The 23269-nt window shown below is 41.6% G+C and overlaps 1 protein-coding gene across 1 annotated transcript in view; it reads left to right on the forward strand.

Annotated features, from left to right (window-relative positions):
• The window catches only part of CFAP92 (cilia and flagella associated protein 92 (putative)), a gene marked incomplete at its 3' end in the record, with an annotated part of 56976 nt that extends 34412 nt beyond the window's left edge, over nt 1-22564 (forward strand). The window contains exons 11-19 of the mRNA XM_081966789.1: nt 2698-3596; nt 6219-6413; nt 7409-7691; nt 13046-13210; nt 14143-14352; nt 16495-16639; nt 19604-19761; nt 20811-20974; nt 22396-22564. Coding sequence (XP_081822915.1) covers nt 2698-3596; nt 6219-6413; nt 7409-7691; nt 13046-13210; nt 14143-14352; nt 16495-16639; nt 19604-19761; nt 20811-20974; nt 22396-22564 — 2388 coding nt within the window. The remainder of the gene's footprint in view (nt 1-2697; nt 3597-6218; nt 6414-7408; nt 7692-13045; nt 13211-14142; nt 14353-16494; nt 16640-19603; nt 19762-20810; nt 20975-22395) is intronic.
• Between the last annotated feature and the right edge of the window lie 705 nt (nt 22565-23269).

Here is a 23269-nt window from a genome sequence, read left to right on the forward strand (position 1 = left end):
GAGAAGCTACTCTGGTTGAACCAATTGAATGCCAGCATTAGGAGACATTGAGCCAGGAATCTCTTGACGCTGATCAATCAGGCACGATCAGAATAGCCAGATGTTGATGTACAGGTTCTAAGCACTTGGACTTGTAGAGTAGAGGAGAGCATAGCAAAGATGTTCAATGAGACTCCTTGCCAATTAAGGGCATGTATGCTTTAAAGCAGCGCTTCTCAACCTGTGGGTCGCGAGGAGAGGTGCCAGAAGACTGACTGGTCTGCTGCGCCTCTCGCTGAAGGCCCCCGAGCGCCCAAGATCAGATTGTGCATGTATGTGTGTGTGTGTGGTGGGTGGGGGGAAAGTAGGAGCCGGAATGGAGGCGAGGAGGGGGAAAAGAGAGATGCACGCAGCACAGAGGATGCTGGGAAAGGAAGGCTCAGGAAGGAGGGGAATGGGGAGCAGCAGCAGCAGCTGGTTGGGTGCAGGGAGGGAAGAGCTCCAGTTCTCCTGCGCTGCCTAGGGCTCTCCTTGCGCAGGGCTGTGGAACTCTTCCCTCTGCATCCAGAGATGGCTGCCCTTGCTCTTTCCTGAGCCAACACGAAGGGGACCGCGGCTGGTGCTGACCTGAGTCTGGCGCTGAGGAGTCTCCTGCGCAGCGCATCCAGCTACTCACTTCTCAGTGGCAGCAGCGGAAGGAGTCGCTGTCCCTGCTGCCGTGATCCCAGCCCAGGAGTGTATTTTGCTTGCACGCTCAAGAAAGAGATGAAAGAGAGAAGGGGAGAAAGAGAGAGATAGAGAGAGAGAGAGAAATGAAAGAGAGCTGGAAGAAGAGAATGGGAGAGAGGGAAAATAGAGGGAAACAAATTAGAGGGAGAAGGGGGAGAGGGAGAAAGAAATGAAAGAGAGCTGAAGGGAGAGAATGAGAGACAGGGAAAAGAGGAAAACAAATCGGGGAAAGAAAGGAAGAGAAAGAAAGAAAGAAAAAGAAAGAAAGAAAGAAACTAACTTTCTCAGACCCATGATGAAAGCAATGGCAAGCTAGATCTCTTGCCAAGAAAACTGCTGTTTGCCAGAAGGCACAAATTGTAAGCAAGTCTGATTTTTTAAAAAGAAAATAACAAAGATGGCAAAAAATGCATTTGAAAATAAGATTATTTATAATTTTGGATAACATATTATATTGTCAAACTCAAAAGAAAAAAAATATATCCTATTGCTGTTAGTACAATCTTGTCAGCTTCTATCAACTTAAAGTTCACGATGAAAAGATTACAGAGAAGAAATTTCCTACAATTAATAACTTTATTTTGGATTTGCTATCGTATTCAATGAGAAAGAAAGAAAAAAAGAGGGAAAGGGAAGGAAAGAAAGAAAGGAAGGAAGAGAAAGGGAGAGGAAAAATAGAGAAAAAGAAAAATGAGATGGAGGGGGAGAGAAGAGAGAGAGAGAGACCCTATTCCCACAAAAAACACTGAGCCATGAAACCTGTGTAGGCATGTCGGGTGGGGGGGGATGCCATGTGACTGGGTGGGAGTGATGTTGAGTTGGCCACGCCCACCCAGGTTCTGTGGCTCCCTGTGTTTTCTTTTCTGTGGGAAACGGATCCAAATGGCTCTATGAGTTTTTAAGATTGCCGACCCCTGTGCTACACCGTGCTTCAAGACAAAATTTCATTTATTTGTAATTAGAAATAAATATTTCACAATATATAATTACACATTGTTTTTGTGATTAATCACTACGCTTTAATTATGTTCAATTTATAACAATAAAGATACATCCCACATATCAGGTATTTACATTACGGTTCATAACAGTAGCAAAATTGCAGTTATAGAGTAGCAACGAAAATAATTTTATGGTTGAGGGTCACCACAACATGAGGAACTGTATTAAAGGGTCGCAGCATTAGGAAGGTTGAGAACCACTGCTTTAAAGGCTTCAGCCTTCTTTAAGAGGCAACTTTGACTTGTGTTTCGTTGTTGGAAACAATGGTTTGATTTCCTGTATCTGGCCATGTTATTGCCATCTGCTCTGTAGGAAACCTAAAACTTTCATCCTTGGACAGGCTGACAAATTTTGCTTGGCTTTCTCAATTTTGAATTTTTGACTATTCTTCTGCTTATTTCTGTGGAAAGCGAAACCACTTTATCTTCAGAGACCTGTTTATTTACCTTTGATTATCTGTTCATACTCAAGTAAATTGCTTATGTTTACCTAGCAACTCTCTCTCTCTCTCTCTCCATCTCTCTCTCTCCCTCCCCCCCCTCTCTCTCCCTCCCTCTGTGTGTGTGTGTGTGTGTGTGTGTGTGTGTGTGTGTGGAACCTGAAGCAGATCACCTTTAGAAATTGATGTATCAAGTATCTACCTATGTATTGATACTTGATGTATCAATTGATGTGTCAAGTATCTGCCATGTGAGATGTGAATGAGCACAAGTTTTTTTCTTCAGTTGTGATATTAGATTAGGGAACACCTTGCTTAGGTGTGTGTGCTTGTAATGTTCTCCCCACAACCTTTCCTCTTTAGATTATAAGTATTTTTTTCCTACTTTAGTTTTTTTGATGTTTTCTTTTTGATTGTCTTTTTGGTTTTAGTTATTACTTTGAAGTTATTTTATTAGATGTTTGGAATACATTTGTATACTTAATGCATTTAGAATCAAGAAGTCATATTTATACTGAAGATTTATACTGTTACTTTGCCTTTTACAGAGAACTTGCCTTCCCGTTTACTGCAAATACAGTTTCTACCAAATGTGTCCCCATTATACAGAAGGTCGAGATCATGGGACTGATGTCTTCTTTAAAGATAGCAATGTGATTCTTCTAGGAGCAATAGACCCTGGAAAACTCAATGAATACTTAAGAGGCCCACCTTTAGAAATTGAAGTTCATGACAGAGATAAAAAAATGGAAGCTCTCAAGACAAAGCCATCTTTGTTTGGAGAGGAGCCGGGAGATAGCAAGCTAAGTGACATAAGCACTGTCACTTCGAGATACCTGGTCCAGAATTTCATTACAGCCAAAGAAAATATTTGCAGTCCATATGGAGTAGCTAAAATCAACTTGAACGATTTACTGCTAGGTGAAAAAACCTTGAATTTCTGTGCACCTATTCACAACTGCTCAATTCAAGATACATCTCAATCCAATGGGCAAAATACCAGTACAGGGGCTAAGAAAACAGATGACTCTCAAGTTGTTGAACGTTCAATTGGGCATTATGTAAATGCGGAGTCACATCTTAAAGTGAGAGTTGAAATAAGTGTACCATTAGTTCCTGCAGAGAAAGAAGATGATACTGCTGCACATTGTCCATATGGCTGCATCATTTATCTTTTTGATTATAATAATACATCATTATTATATTATTTGATGCAAGAGATTACAGAAATTAATTCAGAGGCTTTCCTACTTGATACCTATCCCATAGAAACAACTCAAAAATCTCTCAACACTTTGAAACTGAACCAGAAACTTTCCTTAGAAGAGATTTCTCAGCTAAATATTATTACTGGATTTCACATAATTGATGGGTCCATTCACCTTCTTATCCTGGAAGGTTTCAGAAATAAAGCAATTAAGAGGATGTGGAATAAAAAGATTGATAGGTAATCAACACCATTTTACTATTAACTTTACTATTAACATTACTTTTTTTCTGTAGTTATCGACTTCTGAAGGTAGTTTGCAAATTTTTATATCCTAACATAGTAACAGTGATAAAATTCAGAAGTGATGCCAAGAGCTCCTCCTTCTCCAAATGCTCACCCTGTGAACAACTTCATAGGTGACCAAACAATCAATTTATAAACAGAAGTACGAGATTGTCCCCTCTTAGACTGTGGCTGGAATGTATCATGATATTGTAAAAAAATAATTGTGCATAGTGAACAGTATGTTGGAATGAAATCTATGCCTGGACATTAAAAAAAATGAATAGTGCTGTAGAAATTAGTAGCTTTCTATATTTTGTCTGCTCATAGGGGTACAAGAGATAGGAATTTTTAATATAGGCAGGAAGAATTGATAATTGAGGATGCTGTTACCTTTAGACTTTCTCTGATATTTGAAATTATATCTATCTTATCATCTATCTATCATCATCTTTCAATAATCTAATTCCCGAAACCCCACCTGCTTCACAAAAATGGCCGTGCAGAGCCTGTAAAAGACTTGCAGAGAGCTGCTGGGCGCTGGGGAAGGCAGAAATGAGTGAAAAATGGGGATGATGAGGATCCCGCAAAGATCGTAATTGTGAAAAACGGTCATAAGTCACTTTTTCTAGTGCCACCGTAACTTTAAATGTCCACTAAATGAACTTTTGTAAGTTGACACCTGTTACTTATTCTGTGATATTCATCCTTCAGAGCTGACTATAGTGTTTGGGGGGGGGGGGGAATTTTAAAAATATTTTAAGTGTATTATATTAATACTTGATGTTCAGGTCTTTGCCCCGTTTTGCAAGGATGAATCATGATAGTTCAGTTGCATAGTCCAGAGAAGGATAAATATTATCACCCTCAGAGCCAAAGACAAGCAGTTAGGCCAGCTTTTGCTACTCTGATACATTAGAATTTGACAGTACAAGACTGAATTAGGTCATAATGGCAAAAGCTAGCTTCTACTTCGAGTAAGATCTTATAGTGCAGGGCAGGGAAATATTGTGATGATCCTCAGTGCTGAAATATTTACTTAACTGGGATATTGTCGGCTCTTCAAGGTAGTCCAAACTAGGGAACTAAAGTCATGCATGCTAGTACAGTACTATTTTTATTACAAAGTTATAGTAAAAGAATCTGATAAGTCTGAATGTACCTCCAAACTCCCTCCCTTTATCTGCATGAGAACTAGAGACGATAAGTCTTAAGAGACTTTCTCAAAATTACACTTACGCACAAGGCTCGTGTTTCTTTTCTTTGACCCTTGGCTTGGTTGCAGCTCTTCCTCCTGTTCCTCCAGGATATTCTTATGCCGATCACACATTTATTTAAAAACAACAACAGAATGTCTCATAACATCCTATGTAGTTTAACAGGATATTGCAATATTTAGAACAAACTATACTTAAGTGTATTAAAGTGACAAGTGCCCTCCTGTTTTCATTCATACCAAAGGGAATGCTTTTTTTTAAGCTTCATTTTATACCTTCTTTTTGACACACACCTTTTGTTTTATATGCAAATTTATGTACATTTATTTCCAGTATCAAAATTAAGTCAACTTTATCGGAAGTGCATCAATAGGAATAGCATATTTGCTATATTTGTAGAGTTAAAAACGCAGTTCATTTCAACATAGCGTTAGTGCAGTTGCAAGGAAGAAAGCTGTGTTGAAGGCTTCATTTATAGTCTTGCCTTTATTTCTGTAGCATGTAAAATATGCTGAGTTTGGCAGGAGCTGGATGTTAATTATTGCAGCAATCCCTTTGCAAGCAGAGATCCAGGTTTGCATGTGAATAGCATGGCTGAAGCAGCTGGAAGAGTTCCTAATTCTAAGTTGGCTTTAGTTTCCTCAGCTCAGCATCCAGTAACATTTTTTATTATATAGACTCATCTCAAATGAAGAGAAATGCACACTTCAGACGAGTAAACCATTGTTGGTGCAGTTTTTACTTAGTTATGTTCTTTTTAAAATACTGTGATTTATTCTGCCGGGATTTGCTTTCTGAGGAATCTCATTTTTGTCTTGTTGCTTTTATACAAGAGTCGTTTTAGTGCAGGGGTGTCAAACTTGATTTCACTGAGGGCCACATCAGGGTTTTGTTTGATCTTGGGGGGCTGGGATGGCTGTGGCGGACATGGCCAGCTTGACGTCACTTGTGTTGGGGGTGCCTGTGATGGCCTGAGCACTCTACCAGTAAAAACCGGTTCCCGAGCTCCATTTTTGGCTGCAACAGCCTCCTGCAACCTTCTGCCACGAAAATGGAGCTGGGGGGGGCGCATATGGCCCTCTCGAGCACAGTTTTCGCTGGCAGAGGCACTGCGGGCAGGTCCTTTGCTGTTTCCAGGGCGGCCCAACGGGCCAGATCTAAGCAACCCATGAACCGGATCCAGCCCCCGGGCCTTAAGTTTGACACTCCTGTTTTAGTTGGAAACATTGTAGAAAACTGATGTGCAGCACAGAGTTTTATTACTTATTTTACAGGATTTGTACCTGTGTTTTAAAAGTCTCATTCAACAGAAGAAATGAGGAGTTCATTAGTTGATATAGTCCAATTTCCTATCTTACAGGGTGTATCAAACGGAACATGGGAGATTGCAGATATTCTATAATTCACACTTGGGTTTTCACAAGCGGCTATATATCAATCTTGAATCCATCCTGCTTCACATCCGTCTCTGCAAGCCACTGTCAAGCCTCATGAAGCAGCCTTTGTTATACATCAGGGATATGGTTCCTCAGCCGTGCTTTGAAGCTCTTTCCAGGTTACAGCTTTGTTAGATTTGGGCATACGAGTTATGGGGATTTAGAAGTTGAATATGGTAAGGGTTTTATTTTGGGGTGGGATAGGAATCTGGCAGGGCTCAGATGTTATGGCCTGCCTGGCAGCAAATAGTCTGTGCCTGACTCAGGTGAATGTACAGTGGGTCTTGTTTTGTTTCTGAATGATCATTCATTGGCTTTCAACACATGATCTAATCATTTCCCGGTCCAGATGAGATTTGTTGCTACCTGGAACCTTCTGTAGGAGAGCTGATTAGTTCACAAAGTGCTACACCTGAAAAGAGTAGAGCAAGAGTTCTCCAAATGATTTGACATGTTGAAAAGTAAATAGAGGACAATATTTATATTTAATAAATAGGAGTGGTGCGGTGGCCTAGAGGTAGAGCTCTCGCCTCACAATCAGGAGGATGTGAGTTCAATCCTAGGCAGAGGCCAATATTTCTTTCTCTGAGCACAATGAGAATATATCTGCTGGACAAAGCTCCGCCTTGGCGACAAGAAGGGCACCCGGCCATTAAATGCTCCATTCAATTGCCCAGAATCCACCCCGCAAAAGATTATGGGGTCGTTAAATGATGGTGATGATGATAACTTTTATTTTAAAAATCTTTAATATCAATTTTCCATAACTCACTGGCAAAGTTCTAAGTTTACCTGCAAAGACATCAGATTGAGGAGGGATAGTAGTTAATAGACATAATAGTTAATCTATTATTGGTTTGTATTGTATTTGGTTTTGTATTGGTTTCATATCCATTGTCAGTTTGATTGGTTTCGCTGTTTTGATTTGTTTGTTCAAAGTAAACTGTTGCTATGCGATTTATTTATTAAAAGAGATGCAATCTGCGTTTCAACAGTAGAGTTAAGGCAAAAAAATTAAAACAAATAGTAGTAAAATTAAAACCAACTTAATGGGTCCCTTATTTAAATTACAACACTGATCTTCAGTTGTTCGTTTTCTTTCTCCGTGCTGTAGACTTGATTACATCTGCCACAGTAAGAAGTTAAGGGAAGTGGTCCATTACAGTCTCTTGCCTTCAGCAGAAATGATTACAATCTTGAGTCAGGAGTTTGGCGTTCCCTTGACTAAAGCTGACATGTATGTAAAGGAGCCCCCAGAGATCTTGGAAACATTTGACAAAATGCAAAAGCATTCAAGCATGAGACGCTATGGGTATTCTCATTTCGATATCTACAATAAGAAGTATGTACTAAAAAAAAGGGAACAAGAAAGTCAGGCACCACAGAACTATATCCAGGTGAGTAAAGTAAAAACAGTGAAAATTGCATTGCAGAAAGATTTGGCAACCTGTACAGATTTTATTAAGTCGAATTTTTAGCGATGCTGGGTGGGGCTGATCACCAGATGCCAGCTTCTGTTGCACAGATTCCCCCCTCCCCCTTTTTTAAATACCGTATAGCTGCACGTACAAGTAGTTTTCCGGTAGACTTGAGGGAGGGGCGACTCCTGGGATATTCTCATAGCCTGATTGATCCAAAGACAGGAAAATCCTCTTAACATCCTCCTTTCCCTGTTGGTTCCCAGTTCCCCTCAGTCTTTTGGTCCAAGCACTGTGTTTTTTCACTGTGAGTAAAATATTTAAATTGAGTTTGATTTGACCATTGGTAATTCTAAATTCCAATCTTTCTGAGCTGCTTCTTGCAGGGACAGGGGTCCTCCATCCCGCAGCAAGCCAGGGAATTGGCTTCTCGCCTTTTTCCCTGAGTAAGTTAGGAGCTCGAACCGATTCCTGGTACAGCGGGAGTGCCAGACTCCGTTTCTGCAGCTCCGCGGGAAGGGCTGCCAGCTGGAGATGCCGATCAGGCAGCGGACGATTCAATTAACTTCAGAAGCCGCGCCTCGGCAAACCAGCCGCGGCAAGCCATTTCAAGCCGCGGCTAAAGAAAAAAAGGTCTGTTGAGCGTGCGGAAACCTCCGCCATTTTGGAAGCGTGTGAGTGGAGGCGGCCATTTTAAGAGCGCGCATGTGGAGGTGGCCATTTTTCTGGCTCTGTACCCTGGACTTGCATCGCGGCCAGATTCGGGCTGGCAAGTTCCGACCCGGGCAGCCCACTAGTATTCCCACAAAGCCCTTACACCAGCTGGTGAACCTGGGCGATAACTCCTGAGACATGAGTGGCACCGATGGCAGAAAGCAGACAGACCACTTCACAGGCCCCGGGGTGGGCTCAGCTGCTGGCTGAGGAAGGAGAGATAGTTGGGCCCAGAATGAGGGCAGCATCTGCAAGGTCCTCAGCAGCCCAACGCCCTTCCAGGGCAACCCAGAAAGATGAAAGCTGGCGTCAGAGGGCCCTGGAGAAGAGGATTGCTAGGGCGGAACAGCAATCAGCTCTCCCCACAGGGGTTTTTGTCCTTCCTCCTGCTCTATCTCCCCCGCAGGGGTACGCAGACAAACCGGAAGGAGATTTCTCCTTCCCCTCCTATCTCGCCTCAACAGCCCGGGAGGTGGTCAGGGATCCTTCGGAGGGTTCATCCCGGGATTTCCTTCCCCACTATGCTTTAGCTCTGCAGAGTTCTGCTCCAGCCCAATCAGAGGATGAATTTGAGGATCTCGAATTGCTCCCTGAGAGCATTAAGAGACTGATCTCCTCAGCCATTTCTAAAGGTGTGGTTTCTGTGGTGTCCTTAAGGGAGCGTCAATCACCTGGAACATCTAGATCCCAGGTTTCTCACCAGGCCAGGGGTCCCTCAGCCTAGGGATTCCATTCTAGGCCTACCTCTCCCTCTGTTGTAAGTGTGGGTTCAGTGTTAGGGGACGACCCCCGGCAGGACATGGGTTTTTCAGAGGATGAAGAGACTATCCTCCCGGACCCTCTGGTCTTCCCCAATCTCTTTGCTCCCCCAATGTTTAAACCATTGTTACACAAGGCCAGAAAGACCACTAAGTTCGGGCAGGAGATCCTGCCATTCCTCCACCTAGAGACCCTAACTTGGTTATGTTTTCCAATACAGCGACTAATAAGGAAGAGGTCCCGGCTCCTCCTCTCTTTTTGGAGGTGGTCAAAGATCAGTGGGCTCGACCTGCCACCTTTCCCAACCCGGGCTGTAACGACCGCCGCTTTTACAACATGGAGCAGGCCTTCTCTCAGGCCCTTCAACTGCCCATTGTAGACATTCCAATAGCCACCCTAGCCAACGCTTCTTCAGTTGTATCAGGGGACGCGGCTGATAAGTTGAAACCGGAGGACAAGCGGGTGGAGCTTACGCTGCGTAAGAACTTCAATGCCTCCACATGGGCAGTTAAATCCACTGCAGCGGCTTCTTATTTCAATCGATCAGCAGTCATGTGGCTCTGTCAGTTGCAGGATCGCATCCCTGTTCAGGACGAGCGCCTCCATCAGGACATCAATAAAATTATTGCTGCCATCCAGTTTTTGGCAGATGCAACCCTGGATGCAGTCAAATACTCATCCCGGGCTCTGGCTACTTCAGTGACTTCCAGGCGGTTGCTCTGGTTATGTAACTGGCAAATGGACAATAAGTCCAAGTGGACCCTGGAGGCTACCCCATTTACTGGACACAACCTATTCGGTGACTGTTTGGAGCCGATTCATGTAGAGAATAAGGATAAGAAAAAGGTTCTACCCACCAACTCCAAGAAGACGGACAACCATCCGCCCTCTTGCCGTAGAGAGTCCTTCAGAGCCCCGGAGCAGGCGTATAATCAGCAGAGATACACCCCCTATAGGTTTGATAGACAGTTCCAGTTGCCCTACTATCAGGACAGGGGCAGGTATCAGAGCCAGTTCAGGCGGCCCTTTCATGAGGAGGGGGGAGAGGGCGGCCACCCCTTCCGCAAAGGGAAATGATTCCAATCCCGAGCTTCCCAAAGGAGGCCACCTGGAACTCTTTGTAGATCAGTGGGACCACGTCACATCAGATGCCTGGATGAGGGCCACGGTTAGGAACAGCCTTCTTCAGAACCTTTCCACCATCGCGGGATCCGGAGCACCATCGGCTGATGTCTCTAGCCATACAACATCTGCTAGACATCAGGACGGTAGAACTGGTCCCAGAGATGGAACGCGGGTTGGGTCACTACTCCATACAGGCCATTTCCTCGGCCTACGAAGCCTCAGGCCGTCCCCCCCCTTCGGGGATCACAGCCCACTCCACTAGGAGTACGGCCACTACAGCAGCGTGGGCCTCGAGGGCCCCGCTTGAAGACATTTGTTGGGCGGCCACTTGGTCTTCCCCGACACCGTTTATCCACCACTACCGGTTGGATGCCTTCTCATTGGCCGAGGCCTCCTTTGGGCATAGGGTTCTACAGCAGGTAGCGACCACCCCTCTCCCCGAATCCTAGTGGGTTTCCCCCCAGGGACTAGAGCTTGGGTACGTCCCATGAATCGCCTCTCTCTTGAGTCTACCGGAAAAAGAACTTGGTCCTTACCTGAAGGTTTCTTTTCGATAGACGAGAGGGAGGGGCGACATCCCGCCCCATTATAGGTTAGAGTTAATCTAGACGGGGTGAGGTGTGGGGGTGGATTTGCCCTTGCTGTGTCTGTTTCTGTTTCGGCAGGATTTATGGCCATGCAACCTCAAGGAACTGGGAGCCAACAGGGAAAGGAGGATGTTAAAAGGATTTACCTCAGTCTTTGGACCAATCAGGCTGTGAGAATATCCCATGAGTTGCCCCTCCCTCTCGTCTACCGAAAAGAAACATTCAGGGAAGAACCAACGTTCTTTCTCAACTTACAACCACCATTTAATGAATTTTTGAAATTAGAGTGATGCTGAAAAAGGTGAATTACTTTCAGTCTTCACTCAGCTGTTGCAGTGTGGCTGTGGTCATGTGATTAAAATTGGGATGCTTGGCAATGAGCATATATTTATGATGATTACAGCATTCTGGTTTTTGATCTTCCCAGCGAATGTGTGACAAGGTAAATCAGTGGGGAAGCCAGATTCCTTTGACGTCCTCAGAAAAAAAGATCGTAAAATTGGGAATTGCTCACTCAGGAATTGCACCTCTTAATGACAGAAGTCCCAGTCCCAATTGTGACTGAAAGTTGAGTGCTACTACTTGTAGCACAGCTTCCTTAGCAGGCAGATTAGAGCCCATTTTGACAGAACATATTTTGTTTAAGATTGTGTAATAAACAAGAAAAACTATACTGTATAGTTTTGGCAAAGAATGCTTTGCTTATGCGTTGAATAATTTTATTGAAGTAAATCTGTATAAGCCCTTTGGGTAAATCTAGTGCTTATCTGTTTAATATTTGTATTTAGCTTTCGTTTGGAATTGGAACAAATGAAAATAAAAAAATTAGTTGGGAAAAAATGGAAAGTAATCTATCCATTACAGGGAAATTTGTTGAAGTACAATCTGTATACAATGTTTATGGATTCTGGAATAAGGTTGTGAATGTATTCAAAGTGACTCTATTTTTGTGAGCTAAATCTAGTGCAGCTATCAACCACATACATCATCCTATTTGGTCAGACAAATTCAGAGGATTATTTTTCTAGTACAGGCAGTCCTCCATGTAAAGCAGTTCATTTAGTGAGCATTCAAAATTACAACAGCACTGAAAAAGTGAGTTATGACCATTTTTCACACTTATGACCACTCCACATGGTCACAGGATCAAAATTCAGCTGCTTGACAACTGACTCATATTTATGACCATTGCAGTGTCCCGGAGTCATGTGATCACCTTTTTTGATCTGATAAGCAAAGTCAATGAAGAAGACAGATTCAATTAACAACCGTGTTACTAACTTAAAAGCTGCTGTAATTCACTTAACAACTGTGGCAAGGAAGGTCATAAAAGGGGGCAAAATTCACTTAGCAACAGAAATTTTAGGCTTAATTGTGGTTGTAAGGCAAAGACTACCTGTAATTGAAGGGTAAGCTACTGGTGTTTTTGTTTGTATGGGATTCAATTGTGTCCTGAAAATAGTATTTTCTCAGAAAACAAATTGAGGATTTGTGTTTAGCATAGTATTGCTAGGCTTGGTGATTCATAAGGTGCCAGCTTAAAGAGATTCTTTCCATCACTTAGTCACACATAGTTTTCTTATAAGGCAGCGCCCCCCCCCCCAACTTTTCCACCTTGGCAGCCTGGCCTGGTGTGAGGAGGGTTGTGTGAAAGGCAGGTGCCTTCACACATGACCCCTGTTTGCCCATCGCTTGTGTGGCCAGGTGTCAAATAGGCCAAGGCTCAGGGGTTGGAGACCCCTGTTATAAAGTGCTATCCAATTATTGCAAATGTTTGAAGAATTGCTTTTAGGACTGTTTGTGATTTTTGTATGAGAGATAAAACTGAATTGCTATCTTAACTAAAAGTGATTGGCTACTAGTAGCTAACAAGACAACATTTATTCACAAATGGAACTGGGCTTCTACTTTTCAGTTACCTGCAGAATATTGCCTTTAAGATAGCATCTTAGGAAGTCCTTTTTCAGAAAGTTGGCAGAAAGGACAGGCTTAATTTTAATTTACTGTTCTAATTCTTAATTGAAATACGTACTCTGTATTTGCCAGCCTAATTACTGACATTTACCAGAGTAGTTAATATAATTTGGGTGTGTGTGTGGAAGGAATGCATTCAAAGCTAGTATAATTTTACCTGTTTATGTCTTTCAGTCCAATATTGAATATGTGAACTTCCTCAATGAAATACTTGAAAGAGAAATCCCGAGAACTATCAGAGCTTTCCCTTTTGGTGAAAATGCTATCTTTAATTATAGTACTCAGGCTTTAAATTCAGCAGAAATTGCAAAGAAGCTACTTCGACAAGAAATGGCAAAGGCAAGGAAACAAGATTTGTCTTTTATTCATTTAAGGTTTTTTTCTAAGATAAGTACATGGAAGAGTCTAATAGTCTAGGCATGTTGTTCCAGGACGGATGAAATTCCAAATTGGAGAGCAGAGAGCTGGATGTGCCTCTAGTGGTCCTTAAAATTTGGGCTGCCTCAGTAAGGAGAGAGAGGAGAAAAGTGACTTGAGAAAACATGTAAAGAATAATAGTTTTCTGGGTATGAGATAAAAATAAATTAGACTACCCACATTCGTCCATTAGATGCCTAGTGTTTGAAAATGAGAGGGTTAAGCTTTGTTAACAATTTTTAAGTTTACTTCAGTGAATACAGGGTCAGACAAAGGCACCCAAATGTGATATTGTCCAGATATATTGGGACCAGTACTATATTTTAGATCTTTGGACCTTATTGGTTGAGAAGCATGAGCATTTAAGTATGAATGACAGCAAGTTGGAGAAGGCTGTTCTCTGTATTGGTCTGGGATGAATTCCACTAGAGTTCAGGGGGAGATATGTATGAGTGCATATATAACTATATTTAGATAAAGGTAAAGGTTCTCCTCGCACACATGTGCTAGTCATTCTCAATTCTAGGGGGGCGGTGCTCATCTCTGTTTCAAAGCCGAAGAGCCACCGCTGTCCGAAGACGTCTCCGTAGTTATATGGCTGAAGGCGCACGGAACGCTGTTACCTTCCAACCAAAGGTGGTTCCTATTTTTCTACTTGCATTTTTACGTGCTTTCGGACTGCCAGGTTGGCAGAAGCTGGCACAAGTAACGGGAGCCCACTCCGTCACACAGCGCTAGGGATTCGAACAGTCAAACTGCTGACCTTTCTGATCGACAAGCTCAGCGTCTTATCCACTGAGCCACTGCGCCCCCATAACTATAATTATATATATATATATATGCTTTTTTTTTAGATGCCAGGAAAAAGATTTGCTTACAATGAATATCTGTCAGGCATGTTTGACCCAGTGGATGAAGGTGGTATATTAAAAGAACATATTCAACAATCAAAGAAATTGTGGTTGTATCCTGGAGGGATGGCAATTCCTGGATTTAAGAGCAGCGCAGACTGCAACAAACATCCCCGTAGACCTGATGAGGCACGATTGATTGAATTAAAAGAGGTAATTGTAAATTTTAGATTCCTATCAACTTGTCATATTTATCTTCTACTAGGAACATCATGGTTCATTGCTACATTGTGAGGAAAATTCAAGAATTAATATTTCTTCCAGTTTCAAGGTTCCAAGTAACACCCCCAACTAAAGAAGACGCTGAGGCTTGAAGTTCCTCAAAGTTCCATTTTATTAGAAAGGTCTGAAATCTGAAAGTTTCCAGGTTTTCCCCACCCAAGTGAAAGTTCAAGTCCCTGCCCAGAACCCACATGTCCATCACATGATCCAAGCAGGCACCGTCCCAACTGGAAATGCCTCCCTGTCACACCACTCCAAGGTGCAGGTCAAGGTGTCCTCGACTCTGAGAAAGGAGTTTTATTTAGAATATATATCTCCCATACTCTATATAATCCCCCCTCTCATTTTCCCACAGTAGAAAATATGGTAGGCCTGAAGGCCCAATGTAAAAAATGGCTTCCAGGCCTGACATCCAGGCCAGATTAATTGCAGACTAAATGCAGACTTGAAATTCACTCCAGTGTTACTGGTAGATCTTTTTTTATTGTTGTGAGGATACAAGGCATATTTCTGCAGCGAAGCTGATCAGCAGCATGTGCTTTATTAGGCTATGCTTGATTTGGACTAATATTACTGCTAAATTTAGTGTAGCATTTTAACATTTAGAGTCCAATGCACATTTAGTACGTCTCTCTTTGTTTCCCTTACTCTAGTGAACAGGTTGCATCTTATAAAATGCTAAAATAAAATGATTTTTTAAAGTACTGGCTAATGATTTTTAACCTTGAGAGCTGTATTATGCTTTGAGCAGCTGTACTTTGCACTGTATCTGAATTTTGTTTCACTTCAATCACTTAAGGGCAGGGATAAAACGAAAAGGGAGTGACGTGCTGCTTCAATGAGAAAATTGGTAGCTGTTTTTTTATTATTTAATTTCAGATTCTTCTGCAGATAATAATATCTACAGAAATATTAAGATTTAGACAAATACTTTGTTGTTTTTCATAGGAAAAAGACTCAGCATTTATTTCTGGCTAAACACAATGCAAGGGTAACATACCTAGGTTTATGCCGTTAAACATATAAGAAAAGTAATGAGACATCTCCATAATCCAATTGGTATTTCATTGCCTGTATGATTATAATTGCTCAGGACCAAAGACTGATGTCTGGATCTGCCCATGAAAGATATGGAAGATCCTTAAATTCAAGAGAGTTAGATTAGGGGCAGCCATATACATTTCTTCTTCTTGTGCCATATCCGTCATCGGATCTTGGTGATCCTATTTTTATCAACAACCGGACAAAAAAGTGTGAGTTTTGTCCAAACCAGTCCCTTAGATTTTGATGTCATGATGTTCTTCATCTGCCTGGACCTCGTTTGCCTTCAATCTTTTCTTGGAGGATTAAGTGAAGTATGCTGTATTTTTCTAGTTGTCGCATCAGATATAGATTTGTTAAATAATAAATATTTATCCTTTTTATGGTTTTTGTTTCACTTGGACCATGCTATTTTACAGTGGCCAAGGCACCCTACAACAGCAATTACTGGTGCATTTTCTGTCTCATCCCTTATCCCAGATAAATCTGTTCACTTTATTCAAAACTTCATTTTCTATAGAACAAGGAGTTCAACTGCTCACTACAGATTTTCTAAAACTTCCTGAAAATAAACTTTTTGATTTGCATCAGGGCAATAGTCATTTCAAGGTTCTTCAATAATAGTAAACAGAAACCAGTTATTCTAATCGGTTATTTCTGTTTTCCAAAGCATGTTTTGACTTATATAAATTTGATATGGTACATGTGTATTAGAATGGTGGACAATTATAAACAGAACTGACAATATGAACTGAGCAGTGGTCCAAAAGGTTTTGAATAGGACAATTTAAATAGATGTCAATAGTTTTGTTTTTTAAAAGCTTTTTGAACATCGTTATTTCAGATTAAAATTTTCCCATGTTTCTGTTTCAAATCAACCTGTGGCAAAGATATCACCAAAAACTAAAAGAAAGATGATGGGGAGATGGAAGGAGTATTAAGTATGTTTGCCTCCTGAGTTATATGTGGAAATAATAAAGATGGGATATAAATAAAATAGCTACATTTATTATGATTCTTTACTTCATTTAGAAATGGCAGGAGAATTTTTTCAATGCTAACTTTATGAAGCCAGTTCTGGATCGGGATAGATGGAGTTGGGACAAACGGGATGTTGATTTTGAGCTTTATCAAAAGCCTGTGATCCAAAACCCGGCTCCTGACACTCATAGAGAAGGTAGGCACTAGATTCCATTCCAGGGCAGTTCTAGATGGGTGGAAACTAATCAAGGAGAGAAGCAACTTAGAACTGAGGAGAAATTTCCTGACAGTGAGAACAATTAATCAGTGGAACAGCTTGCCTCCAGAAGTTGTGAATGCCGCAACACTAGAAGTCTTTAAGAAGATGTTGGATAGCCATCTGTCTGAAAAGGTATAGGGTTTCCTGCCTAGGCAGGGGGTTGGACTAGAAGACCTCCAAGGTCCCTTCCAACTCTACTATTGTATTGTATAGATACTTAAATAGTTATAAAAGGTAAAGGCTCCCCTTGCACATATGTGCTAGTTGTTCCCAACTCTAGGGGGTGATGCTCATCTCCATTTCAAAACCAAAAAGCCAGCACTGTCCAAAGATGTCTCCATGGTCATGGGGCCGGCATGACTAAATGCCAAAGGTGCATGGAACCCTGTTACCTTCCCACCAAGGTGGTCCCTATTTTTACATGCTTTCGAATTGCTAGGTTGGTAGAAGTTACAGTATATCTGCCTACAAATTCAAATCAGGTATTTGGTTACAGAGAATATTTACTGGTCAGTTTTGATTGATGTTAAATTTATTAATCTGAGTTCAGTGAATAACCAACATTGGGCATCACCAAAGAAACCTATCTAGGCAGGGAAACATTTTTTGAGAAGGGTAGCTTTTGCTCAGTACAGGTAGTCCTCGACTTACAACAGTTCATTTAGTGACCGTTCAAAGTTACAATGACACTGAAAAATGTGACTTATGACAATTTTTCACAGTTAACAACCTTTCCAGTATCTCCATGATCATGTGATTAAAATTAAGATATTTGGCAAGTATTTATGATCGTTACTGTGTCCCAAGGTAATATGATCCCCTTTTGACACCACCTGACCAAAGAAAGTCAATGGGGAAGGCAGATTCATTTAACAACTGCATTACTAGCTTATCAACTGGCAGTGATTCACTTAAGAACTATGGCAAGAAAGGTTGGAAATGGAACAAAATTCACTTAACAAATGTTTCACTTAACAACATAATTTTGGGGCTCAATTGTGATAAGTTGAGGACTATGTATTATCGCTGAATGGCATATATGGCTTACATCAGCGATGGCGAACATTTTTTGGCTCATGTGCCATGAGGGGGGAGCGCAGAGGGGTCATGTGTGGGCGTGCCGCACCCAAAATGCAACGCGCGCCCCCCCAGTGCGCATGCACGCACAACATGCGAACCCCCCCATTTTTATATGCTTTTTTCGCCCTCCCCAGGCTCCAGAGGCTTTATAGGAGCCTGGGGAGGGCGAAAAGAGCCTCCCCCGACCCCCCGGAGGCTTCAGGGACCATCTGGAGGCTTCCCTGAAGCCTTCGGAACGCTTAAAACCACCCTCCGAGCAAACCGGAAGTGACTTCCGGGTTGCTCGGAGGGTCATTTTAAGCACTCCAAAGGCATCAGGGAAGCCTCAGGACGGTCCCTGAAGCCTTTGGGACGCTTAAAACCACCCTCCGAGCAAACCGGAAGTGACTTCCGGTTTCCTCGGAGGGTTCCAAATGGCTTCAGGGAAGCCTCCGGAGAGTCCCTGAAGCCTCCGGGGGGGGGGGGGCTGGCTCTTTTCTCCCTCCCCAGGCTCCTATAAAGCCTCTGGAGCCTGGGGAGGGCGAAAAATGGCTTTTAAAAAGGTGAACTTAGCTGGCCAGCGTGCGCCTGCACACTGGCCAGCTGACAGGGCAGCGCCTCGCGTGCACTGACATGGCTCCGCGTGCCACTTGTTGCATCACTGGCCTACATGATGCAATGCTACAATTATGTGAGAATGCAATTCAGTGATATTTGAAAGGTTCTAAGATTTTCTGCCTTTGAGCCAATCTCATAGAAATCACTGCTAAGAACACTTAAAGGCTGGATGGAGAATGAGATCGACACAAATTATCCTGTTGCCTTTAAACACTATAGCAATGTTAGAGGAGTAACATCCCTATGCTTTTGAGGTGAGTGAAAGCTGTCCTTCTCAAAAAACTTGCCTTGATAAGTTTGGTGATGCTCAATTTTGCTTATTCACTGAACTCAGATTAATATTAGCTATAGATAGATGATGATAGCAATATAGAGAGATCATGATAAATGGATGGGTGGATAGATGGATGGACAGACAGATAGACATATATAGATTGATAGATATAGACAGATGAGAATGAAGAGTTAAATTTTCCCTAGAAGCCTTATTTTGGGGTAAAGGGGTCTATAGTGTTTTGTATAATTTCTTATATCAGGGTTTCTTAAGTTTCTTTCCAATTTAAGGAGATTATGGTTTGTTCATTAAAATATGAGGAACAGAATATGGGGCTAAATGTTAGTACACTTACATTTAATGTATTATGTAGCCTTGTTGCAGTGGTGGGATTCAGCCAGTTCGCACCTATTCGGGAGAACCGGCTGCTAACTTTCTAAGCAGTTCAGAGAACCGGTTGTTGGAAGAAATCACCTTTTGTTTTTTCCCACTTCACAGGGCTAATCCTGTAAGGAAGGCAGGAAGGAAACATTCTTGTGTTGTTTCTAGCCTAATCTTTATTGCCCTGCTTACAGAAACCGCTTCTCCGGTTAACCCTTATTATATTGTAACAGCTAAGGCGAAGTGCCCATCGACATGAGTGACTTTGAGATGGCCACGCCCATGCAGAGTCACATGACCACTGAGCCACGCCTACCCAGCTGGTCATTAATGCAGAGAACCGGTTGTTAAATTATTTGAATTCCATCACTGCCTTGCTGCTACTAATTTTTTGATTTTTATAGTATTCCAGATTTATTCTCGGTCTAATTCAAGAATTAAGACAGAAATTCTATTAATTAGAATTGAATGAGTTAACAGAATTGTTATTCAGATGTAAGAATCTGATTGATGCTCTTTTTACAATGTCTCTTCTGTGTCATTGTTCAACTGGTGCATCTGGACAAAAGAGCCCACGATACAAGCATCTTTTAATACTGCTCTGAAAGTTCACCGGTGCTCCCCAGCAACAGAGCTTATTTCTAGTGGACCCAAAGCCAGCTGCCAAATGGCTCGCCTTCAAGGTCTCCTGAAGGATAAACCAGTCAAGATATCTTGGAGGATGCAGGTAAATCTTAGTCCTGGTTTTTGTATAGCTTTAAAACTTTAATCTGCAGAGTTTAACGTTTTAAATAACTTTTCTATTTATCTTTTTATAATGTGACTCACTCCTCTTACAGGGGAGATAGGCAGCATAAATAAATAAATAAATAAATAAATAAATAAATAAATAAATAAAATCTATTACTGAAAAATTGCAAACCTTTTATAAGCAGCTGTTTCCACTGTGTTTCCATTTGTGTCTTGTTTTAGATAATATGCTGCATATAGATTTCATGTGTTTGACAAAATATTTTGTTTCAATCAATACCAGTGAGGATGCTCAAAATTCTAATTTAAAATATTTTTATCATCGCCTGCTGAAAGAGTCCAAAGATGTTGCAGATATATATTGTGCGGCTATAATCTTCTAACATATTTACCGTACTTTTTGGAGTATAAGACGCACCTTTTTTTCCCTCAAAAAGGAAGAGGCTGAAAATCCGGGTGTGTCTTATACACTGAATACAGCATTTTTTGCCTCCCAAAACCCTGCCCCTTCACCAAAATGGCCATACATAACTTGTAGGAAGCTTTCAGAGAGCTCCTGGGGGCTGGGGAGGGCAGAAATGAGGAAAAATGGGCTGTTTTTTGCTCAATTTTGCCTCCCCCCAGCCACCAGGAGCACTCTATAAGCTTTCTAATGCCCTTTTTTGGATAAAAATGGGCCCGTTTTTTGCTCGTTTTTGCCCCCCCAGGAACACTCTACAAACCTAAGGGCTATTCCAGCTCTTTTTTGGAAAAAACAAACCTGGCCTGTTTTCACGAAAAATGGGCCATTTTTCGGAGATTTGCAGAGTGCAAAACCTTTTTTTAAAAATTTGCTTCTTCAAAACCTTGGTGCATCTTATACTCCAAAAAATACGGTACTTTTTTGCTGAAGCTCTTGAGGAAAAAAAGCTAATTGTTAAGTCCTGAGTCCCTTCGGGGAGAGGGGCGGTCTAGAAATCTAATAAATTAAATTAAATTAAATTAATTAAGCAGCATTCTTGTAAATCCCAATCTTTCTCATTTTAGTCTCTTCCAGTTTTGGGAGTTTTAGATAACCTGGGAGAGCGTCGTCCCTGTAAAGGATTTGTTCCTGGTGCTGACATTCACCGAAGCTTGATGTCAAACCATAATATCCCGTGCTATGACAGGGCACACAGTGCGTTTAAAACTCTGAAAGGAGCAGATTTCAGGTGGGTCTCCCTACAGATCTGTAAATGACAAAGAAATATTTAAAAGTGTTTACTGAATGCCTATGATCTTGACTTGAGTTACAAATAGAAAGGATGTAGTCAAGGGATCACTACAACGAAAGAGAAGAAATTTAAAATGTAACCCATTTAGCATCCAAGGCAAGATACGCTGGTCTAATGTGATGGTCCACAGTGTTGAAGCAGGCTTTTCTTTTATTCTTTTTCTATTGAAACACACATGCACATTCTATATACCCCTTTTATTCTAAATCATTATATACGGAGATACTCAAGTCATCCCAGGTCATGGTTGTCCTAAAGGTGCTTTTTCAAGAGGCAGCTGGACTTTCTGGTTTTTCTTTGAAGACTTTTCGCTTCTCATCCAAGAAGCTTTTTTAGCTCTGAGTGAATGGTGGGAATGGAAGGATTTATACGCCTTGCAGACAGCTGGTCATTTGCATTCTTGTAGAGTTGTTTCACACCCATTTGCACTTCTCAGGTGACCCTAATGAGACAGATAAACCTCCAGGTGGCCTTAACAACTTGCTAAAAGAATGCAAATGACCAGCTGTCTGCATGGAGTATAATCCTTCCGTTCCCCACCATCCAGTCAGAGCTGAAGCTTCTTGGATGAGAAGTGAAAACGTCTTCAAAGGAAAACCAGAAAGTCCAGTTGTCTCTTGAAAAAGCACCTTTGGGATGAAATAATTATATATGTGATTGGGAAAATAAGTTTTCTTTATGGACTTTTTGCTGAAAATGAAGAAAACTTTTGATTTATGGGTTTGATGATTAAAAAGGGAAGAATATGGAAAAGGGAAAACATTATGAGCCAAGATGGCACAGTGGTTAGAGTGAAGTACTGCAGACAACTACTAGTGGCTGCAGCTTGCAATTTGGCAGTTCGAATCTCAACAGGCTCAAGGTTGACTCAGCCTTCCAACCTTCCGAGGTGGGTAAAATAAGGACCCAGATTGTTGGGGGCAATATGCTGACTCTGTAAACTGCTTTACAGCACTATGAAGCGGTATATAAGTCTAAGTGCTATTGCTATTATGTAATCTTAGAGGATAAAATATAAATGCATTTATGACTGTAGTATAGAAGATTGGAAGCCATGTGATATATATTCTTTATTCTTTTTTTCTCCCTTTTATTTCTTCCTTATTTACTTACCACTTTTCTTCACTCTTATTTTTTTTTTAAAAGATTGCATAAAAAAATCTTTAATAAAATCAATTTAAAAATGAGAAAGCTTTGACTGATGTAAAGATCTCTTTTCTGGGAGAGAATTCACACCGTCACTTCTCAAGCCAACACTTCATTTTGATTTAAGCCCATCCAAACTTGAATATTTAGCATTTTAATCACTTTTCAACATACGTTTCTTCTAGTCTAACCATTGAGTGCTTTTCCCCCAGACTAATTTGTCAGAATCGTTCATATCACTACAAGAGGTATCCCCCACAAGATTCATGTTTGAAGAAGCATGTCTTAGCAACGGATGAAACAGAGAATGCAGGTAATGTGGGAATGATAATGGTAGATAGTGTGCATGTAAAAGAGTTGGCCAAAGGTGCTGTACCCTAGAAATGAACTGATAATATTTTATTTACAGATAGTCCTTGAGTTATGATGATAATTGGTACAGCAATTTCTGTCAGTAAGTGATGCGCCCGTTAAGTGCAACATCCCGTGACCATAGCGATAGCAATCCGGACAGTCTCTATTGCGGTTGTTGTGTGGACTGTTAAATGCTAAACCTCATTTGATCATAACTTGTGAGTTCCTATTGGTTTCTGACAAAGTCAATGGGAAACCAGGAGAAAGTCACAAGTCCCAGAAGGCTTGCAAGCAGTCTGATGGACAGGTAAGCAGCTATGTAATGCTGTGTGAATACGACTGGGCTGGAGTTTGCCCAGCTGCTGTTGCCAGGTGAAACACGACCATGGGTAGGGGTGGCTGCTGCACAATGCAGAGGTTTACACACACCGGGGTGGGTGGGGAGGAGGGAATATGCATGGACACTTGCACAACACTTGCACGGACACACACACACAAATGAATATGTGCATGCATGTATACCTACACACACACACACACACACACAGAGCGCGTATGATTTCATACCAAAAAAAAAATCAATGAAAGAAAACACTGGGAATCCATATTTTTAGTATTGTACAGCAACCAGCTTAAAAAACATGGCCTCACATCTGACCACAGACTGTACTTTCTAATGCTGAGGAGGGAAGGAGAGTGGAAGGGCGGAAGGGATGGATGGATGATAGACAG

The sequence above is a fragment of the Natrix helvetica genome (assembly GCF_964273705.1).
Source record: "Natrix helvetica genome assembly, chromosome: 1".
NCBI lineage: Eukaryota > Metazoa > Chordata > Lepidosauria > Squamata > Natricidae > Natrix > Natrix helvetica.